General features: G+C 39.7%; 1 protein-coding gene across 1 annotated transcript in view; it reads left to right on the top strand.

The window, feature by feature from the left end:
- The window catches only part of LOC147706720 (solute carrier family 22 member 7-like), a 158,314-nt gene extending 147,142 nt beyond the window's left edge, over positions 1 to 11,172 (top strand). The window contains exons 9-10 of the mRNA XM_086925118.1: positions 8,201 to 8,407; positions 10,765 to 11,172. Of these exons, the coding sequence (XP_086781244.1) occupies positions 8,201 to 8,407; positions 10,765 to 10,825 (268 nt within the window). The 3' untranslated portion in view covers positions 10,826 to 11,172. The remainder of the gene's footprint in view (positions 1 to 8,200; positions 8,408 to 10,764) is intronic.
- Positions 11,173 to 13,443: the final 2,271 nt, after the last annotated feature.

Below are 13,443 nucleotides of genomic sequence, written 5' to 3'. Positions count from 1 at the left end.
TTGTGCTGTTTTCGATCTATTCACACATCGGTCCACTACTGACATCATCTTATAGACCAACGTTATGTAAATAGTTTTTTAATAAAATGTTTTACCCTGTTTCTTTGCTGGTGTGTTGTCTATATTTTTAATATTTGCATAGGGTTTGTCGTTATTTTGTGCGGGATGGGTGATGGAGCCGAGCTGTCTTGCAGCCCTCATGGTGTGGAGCTCAGTTCATCTCACTATTTTCGTATTTCTCAAGAAGGGTTGTTCCTAATATTTCTATTTTAGCGAGGTCAAAAAGAGATCCAATTAGTGGCCTACTGATTTTGTTCGATTACTTTTATTTTTTTACACGATTTTTCACTATCTGCAAAGACTAAACAGAGTATTGCGACTTTGTGCTTGTTTGTAAATAGAGAATGATCCAAAGAGAACCAATTCTAAAACAGTAAATGCTTGGACAACAATCAATCAAATGGAGAGACAAGGAGGCACGACGGATTACAACGGGGGTAAAGGCCTGCGTTAACTACCCTTCAGTATCTGCAAAGAGAGAGTACTACTAAGGCAAAAGAGGGGAGGGGGGGGGCAGCGTTCAAAGCACATCAGCGTGCATAAATACGAAAATGTTTTTATCTATCACGTACTTGACATTTTAAAGCTTTTCATATTTGCTATTAAAAAACCAATGAAATTCACAGAAAAAACCATAGGTTATAGTGGATATATAGTTAGGAATTTGCATTTACAAAACCTTGAAAATTCAATGAAAAAACCATAGGTTATAGGCCATATATAGTTAGGAATTAGCATTTACAAAACCTTATTTTACTCGCATAAAACCATTGAAATTCCATATATAGTTAGCTAACTATAAGCGCTAACTATATATCGCGCACCCGCAATCCACTGCTGATGATGTCACATATTACATCATTCATGACATGGTCAGTGACATCACTGATGACATCACTGATGACATCTCAAATGACATCACTGATGACAACTCAAATGATATCAATGATGACATCTCAAATGACATCACTGATGACATCACTGATGACAACTCAAATGACATCACTGATGACATCTCATTTGTCATCACTGATCACATCACTCATGTGATAATACAATGAACCTCTTCAGACTCTAATATAACCTTACATACACTCAGTATAAACAGACACTCACAGACTGTCACTCATCCATGGAGTTACTCACACACCTAGTCAGTCATGCAAAGAATCAATCACACCTCCATTTCCTCAACTATACAGTTATACACATCTTACTTATTCAAACATATAATAACACATATTTACTCTCTTATATAATCCCTGATACAAGCTCACAGTGATCGATACAGCCACTCACACATTCACTGGCTCTTATGTTCAGTTATTTATATATCTCAACTCTCACATGTATTGTGTTTTACATACGTACTTACTTGCACATGTAGCAATGAGAAATCCATTCACTCACCAACACACCCATGCACAGTCAACCGCCCATATAGCTGTTTCCACATGCACTCTTGAACTCATACTCCTAGTGAATCAACTGCTTACACATCTATGCACAGAGTCACGCACCTCCCAGCCACCCACACACACACTCAGCCTCCCATTCAAATACTTGGGCAACCAATCAATAACCCATATGGCCACTCTTATAGCTACTGATCAACACATGCAGCAGCTTACACAACAACAAACATACTGATGCACGAATTAAGACAGTTTAGTCACTAACCCATGTACTCAGTGAGACACATTTAATCACTCACTCATACAGTCAGTCATGCACCTACTAAATTCTTCATCCAGACACTTATACATCCACTCATTCTTCAATATGTGAAACATATTTAAACTTTACAGACACATACAATCACTGGATGTTGTGATCAGTGATGTCATCAGTGATGTCATTTGAGATGTCATCAGTGATGTCATCAGTGATGTCACTGACCATGTCATGAATGATGTAATATGTGACATCATCAGCAGTGGATTGCGGGTGCGCGATATATAGTTAGCGCTTATAGTTAGCTAACTATATATGGAATTTCAATGGTTTTATGCGAGTAAAATAAGGTTTTGTAAATGCTAATTCCTAACTATATATGGCCTATAACCTATGGTTTTTTCATTGAATTTTCAAGGTTTTGTAAATGCAAATTCCTAACTATATATCCACTATAACCTATGGTTTTTTCTGTGAATATATATATATATATATATATATTTACATATATACACACACACACACACACACACACACATATATATATATATATATATATATATAGTAGGTAGTTACAGTTAGGACCTTGTTTCCATAGGAACATTTTTTTTTACTTGCCTATAACCTTGGCGTCATTTGACCAATCTTCACGACAGTTTCCCCAAAAAGTATCAAAGTAGGTTCTATGTGTCATGGAAAGTTTGGGGTTGATCTGTCCAGTGGGGAACGTGCTATAGGGGAGCTAAAAAGGATGCGTGTGTAATGTTAATTCCCGTAGGAACGCGTTGACAAACCTACAGCCCGAACCAGATGTTGTTACGCAGATTGTGCTTTTTGTTATTTGGTGCAAATCTGTCCACTAGTTTTTGAGAAATGTAAGCTGAAAATTATAGATATTTCTCTGGCCGTAGATATTTAATGATGATTTTGCGAGTAATTACGAGTGCACGAGCCAACGGGACTGCTTAAATTGGCTGAACACAACCTGAATAGAAAGTTGCAGCTGCCATTTTATCATCTGATTCACCCACTTATAGATGTACTGAGGTAGACATGCATTACATTATGGAAGTATTCATAGACTGATGCATTGTCTCATAGATCCTGTTGAATATTTAGGGGCTGATTACGATGTCATGCAAAAACTTTCCACCTGACTCCGTCTCGGAATCGGTACCGACCGACTTGCGGTCGGCAGTTCCGTTGGACTGATTACGATTGAGTCCTATGGGAGCCCATATTTCGACCGTCAACATTGGCTTCTATGGGAAAATTGGGTGTGCGCAGAACACGTTGTACCCTGTTGCAGATACCCCATGGTGCCTGCCACACAGTACATGGTTTTACAGGGGGGGGTCCTTTGGGTACCCCTGCGGCCCCCAACCAGAGGCGGCTGATGTCAGTTTCTGACAGCCTTTTCATTTTGGACAGCCCGACTTGGAAAGACTGTTGGAAACCGACATCATAATTGCTTGGTTGCAAACGCTGTCCATAGAGCTGTGCGATGCGGCACCGACCGACACGGATACTCTGAGAGCCAGCGATTCGGAAAGACTGTTCAGTTTACAATCTGACTGCAAGCATTGTAATCGACTGAGTCGGGAGGATGGGTTTCCGACGTGGTCTAGGAGAGTCTGACTGTCGGTCAGAGCCTTTCTGCACAACATCGTAATTGGCCCCTTAATGATACAGTGATGCATGCAGTCGTATATTACACTGAAAAAGTTATGCACTGTGTGATAGAGATATTAAGAGAGTTGTACATGCTATTATACAGTCATTTAGATAGTTATGTATTTAGTGTGTTGGTTATAATCTATTTTACAGCTGTAAGTTTTGAATGTGGTGGTAGCGATTGAATGTCTGCATTTGTTTTGTCATTTGTGATGTATTTGCTTTGATACAGGGTTACTGACATTATCTCGATCCGGGGCGTCAATGCAAAAATGGAAAATCGGTTTTAATGGTTCGTTTGTATGCAAATTCCCTACAAAAATATGACTTTAAACAGTGCAGAAATAAATCACTAGTGTCTAAAATACTGTAGAATGTGTGCATATGTGTGTTTTACATTCCCTAAAATGGCAAGATTGTTGCGGTCACCAGAGTCGTCGCGACTCTTGGTGTAATTGCGAAAACAGTTTCTTAAAAAACGTACCAGAATAATATGTGTACAAATATGTTTTTAAAGCACTGATGTGGTTAGTAATGGTAGTATTGTAATAGAATGAATTTTTTGAGTATTTTTGAATGTGGTGGTGGTCATTGAATGTCTGCTTTTGTTTGCGATTTTGCGACACGATCTCAATGATCGCAACGTCACTGCAGATTTTAAAATTTCAAAAATAAATATTCTTTGGCAAGATAATGAACAAAATTTTGGCCTCTTGTGGGTGGCTCCGATTTAAAAAATGTCTTTAAGTGTTTTTTTCAGTATCTGATTGTTGATCACAGATTCTCCACAGTAAATGCGACACTGTTGTGCCATCTCTAAAAATTCTTAAAAATAAAACAAGTTATTAATGTACTGTCTGATAAACACATACCAAATCAAAAAATGAGTGGTATATAATATAAATATAATATATAATATCCAATTATAGGAAGAAAATATGAAAATCTTAGTGGCTCACATAAAAAAGGGATGTTACAATTCAGAATTTATTTAGATTGTACCTCCACTTTGTATTCCCTATCAACCCTTCTGGAATCATGGGGGATGATATCAATCACCACAAATGTGAGAAGGTTTTCATTGCAAAATGTATCTCCCTGAAGTGTCTTACAACCGGATACTGTTTTTCATTATGACGAACAGGACGTCTGTGCTCAAGAATCCGTTTCCTTGCTCGATGAATATCACTGCCTTTGTCATTTGGTCAAAAAAGACGATCCACACAGTGATTTGTGTTGCAATCATAGTGACCTCTGATCTACTCTTAGAAATGTTTAGGCAATTGGAACTTCTCTCATGCAGCAGAAAAAGCTGCTGCTACTTACACTATATTGATTGGTGGAATCCTGTGTGACCAAATTGTGATTCATTTAATCCTTGAGTGAGCTCCTCTTCCTAATCATGATCTGGGGACTTTCGTGCATGTATTTATATAATATTTGATCAGTTTTGAGGATATGCCAGTTCGTATTGAAGACCTTCCTGAGCTGGTAGGCCTGTTTGGAGAATGTAGTGATGACTCTTATTTGATCAGATTGTCTGATGGAAATTTATTGCTGGGGTGTAACAAGTCTTGTCTCGATGCTTGGTCCATCTCATTATTACTCCATACTGAGATGTTTCTGGACATGATCCTGTATTGCCTTACAAATATTTTTTCATGTGTGTTACCCATGTGTACAGACAGCTGCAGGGGACTGCAATGGGCACCTGATTTACCCCCAGTTATGCCAATCTCTTTATAGGCTGGTGGGAGGAACAGGTGTCCATGCAACTAGAAATGTTTTAGGATCAGCTGATCATATGGATCAGGTTTATTGATGAATTTGTTGTCATCTGGAAAGGAAATGAGGAGTCTTCTTCTGGCTTTGCATCCAATTAACAAAGATAAACTGAGATGAAAGTCTAACCTTGCGACTTTCAGTATTCACAAAGGGCATTTACAAGTAGCAAAGTTAGACCTTGTCTCAGTGAAACTTATGTTTTGATCTTAAGTTTAACTGAGACCAGGACTTTATGTCTCAGTTAAACTTGCACCCTTTGTGAACACCAAAATATGTGAAGTTAGATTTTCCTCTCAGTTTCTCTCTGTGAATTGGACCATGTGTTACTACTCTACACACAAACACACACAACAGCCAGCTTACAGCAAAAATATATAAGAAAATTCCAATCATTCGAAATTGCTTTCTTAGACTTATTGGAGCATTTGGTGAGGTTCATCTACATTATTCAATATATTGAGAGCAGAGCAAATGTTTTTGAACTTTTTTGAATGTTACTGGAGGGGGTTGAGTTTTAAATTTCTTCTCAGCTTTTAAGCTGTTAGGTAAGTTTGGGCCTCATTATGAGTTTGGTAGTCCATCTGACCGACAAACCCTTGGTGGAGGTGCAGTGATGGTTGGGGACCGCCGCACCAGTGGTCCAACTGCCTTATTATGAGTACGGCAGTCGGACTGTGAGTGGACGACCACAGCTGCCAGGGTTTTATGATCCCTGGCACTGAGGTCTTGAAGGCAGCACCGCCAAGCATATTACAAGTTTTCTCACTGCCTCCATAACCACAACAGTGAGACTGCATTTGTTAGGATGGCTGTAAAACAAAGGGGCCCTGTCCTAGTGCCTCATGGCCCATGGGATGCATGTGGGGAGGCACATGATGTGCCCCCCTGCGTTCATGCACACCCAGTTCCTGCACGGCATTGACTTAATAGTCCATGCTGTGCAGGAACTTGTATTGGCATTCCCATTGCGGTGCATTTTTGAAATGTACCACTGTGGAACGCCAAAGGACTGCCCTCCAGACTATGTGGAAACAAGTAGTCTGGTTGGCAGCCCATGGTCGAGTTTGGCCATGCAGGAGCAGATCGTTGGTGTGGCACCCCACTCCCACCCCACCAAATTCGTAATCAGACCCTAAGTCTCTTTTCTATCAATTTTATGTGTAGGACAATGGCAAGATAGTCAGACCAATCCAGTCTAAATGGGCCAATTTGTATGATAAAATTTGGGGAGCAAATAGCAGATCATTAGCATGAACTTTTTTGTGAGTTGGTCAGCAGAATGACTGAAGTAGGCCAAACTGTTTACTTATGTTTTGTAGTAAGTGGATTTTTCAAAATATTTCATTGGATGTTACTGTCCCCAAGAGAGCGCCATAAGCTTTTCAGCTTGTTCCACAAATACTTGGTTGCAACCTGGGAGATGATAAATATATAGATTTATAGCTGGGTAACTGTGAATAACAGTGTTTATTTTAGCGAGGGCTACGAAGTGACAATAAATAGACAACAAGAGCGAAACTCAAGTTGTTGATGTCACTCAGAATCCTGAGGTGAAAAGCAGGCCTCTTATTTACAGTTTCCCATATATATAATGTTTTGCTATATATGGCTTGTTCATTTATTCTCCCACTGCTTTTATTGGATGTGCAGGATTAAGGGAGTCATGGGATTCGCGCATACCATGGTCTTTTCTGCACCTGCTCCGGTACCTCTATTAAACTTGTGGGCATATATATGACCCCCTTTGCATCACTCTTTCGCCACACAATGTGATGCAAGAGCGGCGCAAATTTAAAATGAAGTTTATGAAACTACGTAAGGCCACCTTGCATGGCCCTGAGTGGCTTCATTAATCTTTAATAATGCAACGCAATGCAAATCACTACACAGGGGACAGAGTAACAATGAAGTGTCATTACTGATTAGCCAGAAACACACATTTGCTCATATTGAAAGTAAATACTGCTGCAAATGTTGTTATGCTATATGCCATCAGAATCATAAGACAATAAACAAGAAAATATATTTTAAATGTAAAAAACAACAAGTCAACAAAATGTGCATGTTAATATTCAGATATGGAGTAATGGTGGCCAGAAGTGTGGAAGTGGTGGTCATTGTTTTATTGTTTTTATTCCTGTTGCTGAAGGTCACTTAGTACAATAAGTTCAATAAATAATTTAACCTGGAAATCTAAGACAGTATTTAAAATAGATACCCGGGAAATGTGGGAGATATACTTTTTTTTCTGTGAAGAGTGTATACAATGTTTCGGTAGCCAGTATAAGGGGACTCATTTATTTTCTTGGTTTACAGTCCGTGGATCTGCCATAGGCACAGAGTAAATTACACCATCTCCATGGTGTAGAGGTCGCCCACCTATAAATGACTGCCAAGCTGGTGGTCATTTATTAAGTCATTGACAGGAACCACGTTCACAGATCAGAAGGTCATAGCCCTGTAGCAAAGAGTATTCTATTACTTTTCTACCAAAAAAGTTTTTTTTGTTTTATATCAAAAAACATAAGGCTCTCCTCTCCATGGGAGTCCTCTTCAATGGCTGGGGGGAGCATTATAATGCTTTTACTGTTCCTGGTGACAAGGAACAGAAAAAACCTGACTATCTGCCCTCCCATATGAATTGGGCGGGTGGGCTTGTAGTCATTTCTCTAATGGCCCTTTCTCTCTAGAGAGAAGTTTCACCACAGCTGAAACAGAGTAGTTTCTGCCATGGCCAAATTGAAGGTCCATCCACATTTAAATTGGATAGACAGGCCTTCATATTAGTGGGAAGTATACCACCTTTGCTAAAAAGTATACATACAACCAATATATACAACAGGTCTAAATTAACTATTGAGATGCAACTCTCAAATCGTGTCTAGCTAGCTGATGAGTGTTATGCATTCATGTGCAAATATTTGTATAACAGTGTATGAATACGTTGCCCTAGTCTGATATGTGGATATCTATGGCTTCAGGCCTTTTTTGCATTCTGTTCTTCCAGGCACAATGGCTTTGGGTTCAACTCATTTATTGGCCGCATAGGCACATCTGTGGCTCCGCTGATCCTGCTCCTCGATGAAGCATGGAAACCTTTGCCGCAGGTTATCTACTGCTCAGTGGCCATTGTCAGCGGCTTGGTGACTTATTGCCTCCATGAGACTCTCAACATGCGATTACCTGAGACAGTAAAGGATATTGAAACGACATGGTAAGGCATGCCCCTATATTCTGTATGTATTGCCATCTATAGGAGGAACATCTATAGGTTGAACATCTTCAGGAGTCTACAGAAAACATCTAAAAACATAAATAAACTTTGTCAAGGCTCTGTTGGTGTGCTATGTTGGCATTGTATGACCTCTTGCAATCCTTCCTCTATCTCCTCTCTATTTCTTTCTGTAATTCATCTGTCATTTCCTGTATACAGTGATGAGCATACACATTTGATTGCTTACCCTTGTATTCTTTCTTCTCTCTTTGTGACATTTGTTGCTTTCCCTTCAATCCTGAATGACACATGGAGCCCTGTTGCATGTAATGGGGGGGAATACAGTAGCAGACAGCGATTCGTCAAGCTGATTTCTACCACTTATTACATAGGCTACGACAAAGGACTCATTATCTGACTTTGGTTTCACATAGAAATAAAAGAATGGCTAAAATTGAATTTCCCTTGCTCTTTACTTGGTAGTACAGAAAGAAAGCACTAAGTAGAGTCCAGCTGCTTTTTGTTCTATGCAAAATGGAGATCAGATTGTGAGAAAGCCTTCACAGAAGTCTTGCTTTTCATGTGTCAGGAAACAATAGCAGGAATGCTGATTCTACCTATCAAACATCTGGAGCCTGCTTGTGTTTCCTGGACCTCTGTGAATTGCTGTCCTCAGGCCTGAGGGATGATCACTTGTCTGAGACCTTTGTGGATTGTCTCTTTAGTAAGTTATCAAGGTGTGATGTATCGCAGACTGGAGATTTTTTCAACACATTATAAAAGAGAGACATTGGGCCCAATTGTAAGCCAGAAGGAGCAGTACCACCCACCTCAACTTGACCAGTGCAGTGTTCCCACCTCTGATTTTCCTGTGTGTAATAACACAAGGTCTGATTTTACCAGCCAGTAAAACAGACTGATAAAAGCTCTCAGGGCTTTAACTGCAACAACAGCTAAGCTACTGTCCTTGGCTCTTCCTGAGATTTTTTTCCAGAAAGAGAGGAGCATGTAATAGTCCCACCTGCCGGTGGCATCTTTCTCTCCTTCTCACCTACTGCCTCAACTCCACTCCTTCCATCCTGCACTTACCCAACAGCTCACTTTCAACACCTGCTCCAAGAAGGTGGTAAATGTAAGCATTTCCACTCCAACAAGAGAATACTCTGCTGAATAGCACATGGTAAGTCCATGTCTGCACAGTTATTACCCATTGCAACGGGTCTAACTCATACTTTAAGGTACTGGTAAAGTGCTGTTGTGTGGTAATTCTGTGTGCAAAGTGTGCACCCTGCAAGTACTCTGCTGAAAAGCTGCCATAATAGAAGGGTCTGACGTTAGAGCGTAAATCAGGGTTTTCACCAAAATCTAGCTTCTTAGTGCAGGGTCTGAGTATACAGTTTGAGTTATGTTTCTGTTTTTTGTATAAGTGCACTGATCTGCTAACATGCAAATGTATGCCCACAACATTTTTGCTTGGCTGTTTCTGCCTCTATTAGAAGATGCTTGCAACATTGGGTCACGCTTTTCAGGATTCCTCCCTCACAACAGAACCATGACAAATAGATGACATGGGTGAAAATGAAATTTAAAAAACACCAGAAATTCTGTCACAAACCTGGCAACCATTTTGTTAGCAGACTTCATATATGTTGAGTCAATAACAGTGTTTTCTAAAGGTCTGCATAGAAGCTTAGATGGCAGCTCTCCATTAAAGAACATACCTTATGAAAGCAGCACAGGATTTTTATGGATCTGAGTGAATAAGGTATAAGCTCCTTAGAATGCTGAAACCATCTGAAAATTGGGTAAAAAAATTACACTATTATTTTTATTGGGGTGCCCAAGACTTCTGTTTTCTGAGCATTCAGATCAGCACCTTTGTCTATGCCACATGAACATCAGATGCAACCCTCTGAAACAGACAACATTAACATACCTACAAAAAGGGATATACTACATCAAACAACTCTCTCCTGGCTATCATTAGCAGTCAGTTGCATTGGCTCTAACACACAAAAACAGAATTTGGAGTAGGATTGAATGAGTGTGTTGAATTTGCTTGGACGTAGTGCTGCTCCAGGTGAGAAAGGACAGAAGTAGAGTCCAAAAATTCAGATTGAAGGAATGTGTGTTTGGCCAGATAGCAGCATGCCTTTTCACTCTTTTGGCCTTGTGTGTGAGTAGATTTGTGTCACCACACAATGTGACAGTTTGTTAGCAGTGGATTTTAATGGGTTATCAATTTTGTTTTATGCAATGGGTAATGCCTGCTAAATGTCAATTAGGTAATTGCTGAACAATCATAACTCTTTGTGGTTTTTGATTCTCACTTATGCCATATATTTTTTTGTCCACAGGGATAAAGCCACGAGCCCCGCGGTGGATCCAAAAGAGGTCATTCAGATGCAGACATTCTAGCAGCACTCCTGGTGCTCTGCAGCCGTCTGGCTTAAAAGGACACTAAAGATTCACCGATAGATCACAAGTCGAAATGTTTTAGAATCACGGTTTTTAAGCTATCCAACAATTTCTTGGCTGTAACTTTCACTTTTTTAGTAAATCTCAAAATGATACCAACTGCTGATCTGATTTTTTTAATACTACTCACTACAACCCTTTACAATAGCTTGGAAAGTGCTTAGTCTAATTGGTTTTACTGCACATATAGGGGGGCTGTACAATCATATTCTTGAAGAACTTTTGTCATTTTTGATAGTATTGGAAACACTTTTAGTCAGTGTAAAGCATTGAGTAAAGTTTCATCCTAATCCTGCGTGTCTTAGTCTCCTGAACGAGCAGCATAGGACCCAGGCCACGATATGGAAAAAAGGTGCATTCATTTCATAGGAATATTACATTGTACCAGACCTGTGAGCAGTGTGGAACTGGTGAATCTTTATTCTTTTATGGAATCCACAGTAAAAGTAAGTTCTTGGAGACTCGGATGCTAAAGGAGAGAGTAGTGTTGGAAGACCCTAGAGTGATACATGTATGCTGTCATGCTCCTAGTTTTGCCATAGAGGCGCTCCTGGTACTTTTTCATACTCTCGGTAACTCATGTTATAAGTTCTCTTAGTCATGTCCACAATTTTGACTGCCCTTCTTTGCAGCTGAGGGCTACACTATGCTGAGGAAAGCAGTGTACATAAAGTATAACTCAATGTGAAGAGGAGAGACTCCTACCTCCTACATGTTCTATGTAGAGGTTCATGTTTAGTAGCAGTTATATGTAAAAAAACATGTTGTTTGGTGTCTCTAGGGCTAGACAACTATAAATAATTAGAATAATTGACCCGGTAAAATGGTATTGTATTCTATTTGTCTTTGTACAAGCAAAAAGAAGCCCCGTTCTCCAGATCAAAGGCATTTTTGGAATCAAGTAACGCAATTAAACAACCATAAAAGTCTTTGCTCAATGGGGGTATCATACTTGGATGGGGGAAAGAGAAAGAAAATAATTAGTACTTTAATTATTTGTCAGAGATTAACACACATCAAACAACTTCCTGTAAAACTGAAGGAAAACACCTAGATACCTCTTTGTAAGGAACAGTTATTAATTGGGGTAGATATGAGTCCCCCCAAATGTTAAGTCCTACATCCTGCAACTCTTACATACATTTTCAAATATTTAAACACTGGTTGGTGTGGCACAGAGCAGGCAAGCTTAGTTTATGAAAGTATGCAAAGCATTAGAAACACCCAAACAAATGCAAATTCAACAAAGAACACAGAAAAAACCTCTTCCGTTCATCACCAGGGTCATGAGGTGTACTGAAGAGCTGGGGGTGAGATGCTTTTTTTGTTCAATTCACTAGCCAGTGCACTATTCTCACGTAAAGCCAACATGGCAAAACCTTTCTGCCATTGGATGAAGTTTGTCACACGGGATATTTAAGGTAATGACCAGTCCTCTCCAAATCAACTACATAAAACTGGTTCTAGGTCTAGCTACCTCTTCACTAAAACTGGAAACAGGAGAGTTAATATGTATCTTAGGATCAAATTACCTATCTTCTCCAGGCCTCATCTATCACTAATCTATGAAAGAAAAGGTCTTCCTCTGGTCCCCTGGTTCCTATCAAGTTGCTATTGTTTCTGGTCCCTCCTCAACAGACCTTGTTGGGTTACGACGGGTCACATATATCCCACATCATTCCTGTGAAGCCATACTCTCTGCTCTGGGGTCAGTATTTGACACCTCCTCAAAGGAAGCACTGATGGGCAGTGACAGGCGAGCTAATGCTAATTAGCCTACTAGAGACTCAGGCAGAATAAGTGACTTTCTACAAGTTACTGTTCCTGTATTTATCAAAAATATAACTTGAGTTGTTTTTTAATAAATACTGAAAATAGTGCTCTAATGTAAGGATAGAAAAGCAGCATTTATTTTGTACACTTCTTACGGCACAAGTCATAGTACTTTACAATGATAATAGCTTTTGAGGGCAAATCAGTGCAGGACCATGTCAAACCTAATTAGTTACATGTTCCACTCTTTTATAACGAGCAGTTTACTTGTACTCTGCAAAGCTTAGTTAGGGTGTGTTAATTATTGTTTAAAAGTGGGATACCCTCCTGTCAAAAAGGCTTATTTTGAAGAGTCTACATGCAGGTTTAAAAGTTGTAGCAGAAAGGATACTCATCTAGGCCTGAAGCCATGTTTTCCTTGCCAGTCTAGGAGCAAAGCAAAGTTGACCGCAATGGAGTGGAAATCGCATACACTAAGCAGGTTGGCCCGGTCAAAGTTTTCACCTTTTGACTTAGGGCCTTCTTAAGTTTGGCAGAGGTGGATGAACCGTCAAAAAAACAGCTGTTATATGATGACCTATTTTCACTTCATCTGTCCACATCCTCTGCAGCATTTCAGTTACTCTGTCAACTGTGGGAACACAGAAAAATTACAAATTGACCCTTGAAAAGCCAATATTCAGTCCACCTTATATAGAGCCTGTTGTGAACTAGCAGAAGCTTGGTGGTTAGTTTTCCACACCTGTGCTAGAGGAAAGAAACTGAAATGGACAATCCCAGCCCAC

The sequence above is a fragment of the Lissotriton vulgaris genome, chromosome 6 (genome assembly GCF_964263255.1).
Source record: "Lissotriton vulgaris chromosome 6, aLisVul1.2, whole genome shotgun sequence".
Taxonomy (NCBI): domain Eukaryota; kingdom Metazoa; phylum Chordata; class Amphibia; order Caudata; family Salamandridae; genus Lissotriton; species Lissotriton vulgaris.
This window is presented reverse-complemented; position numbering and strand designations above follow the sequence as displayed.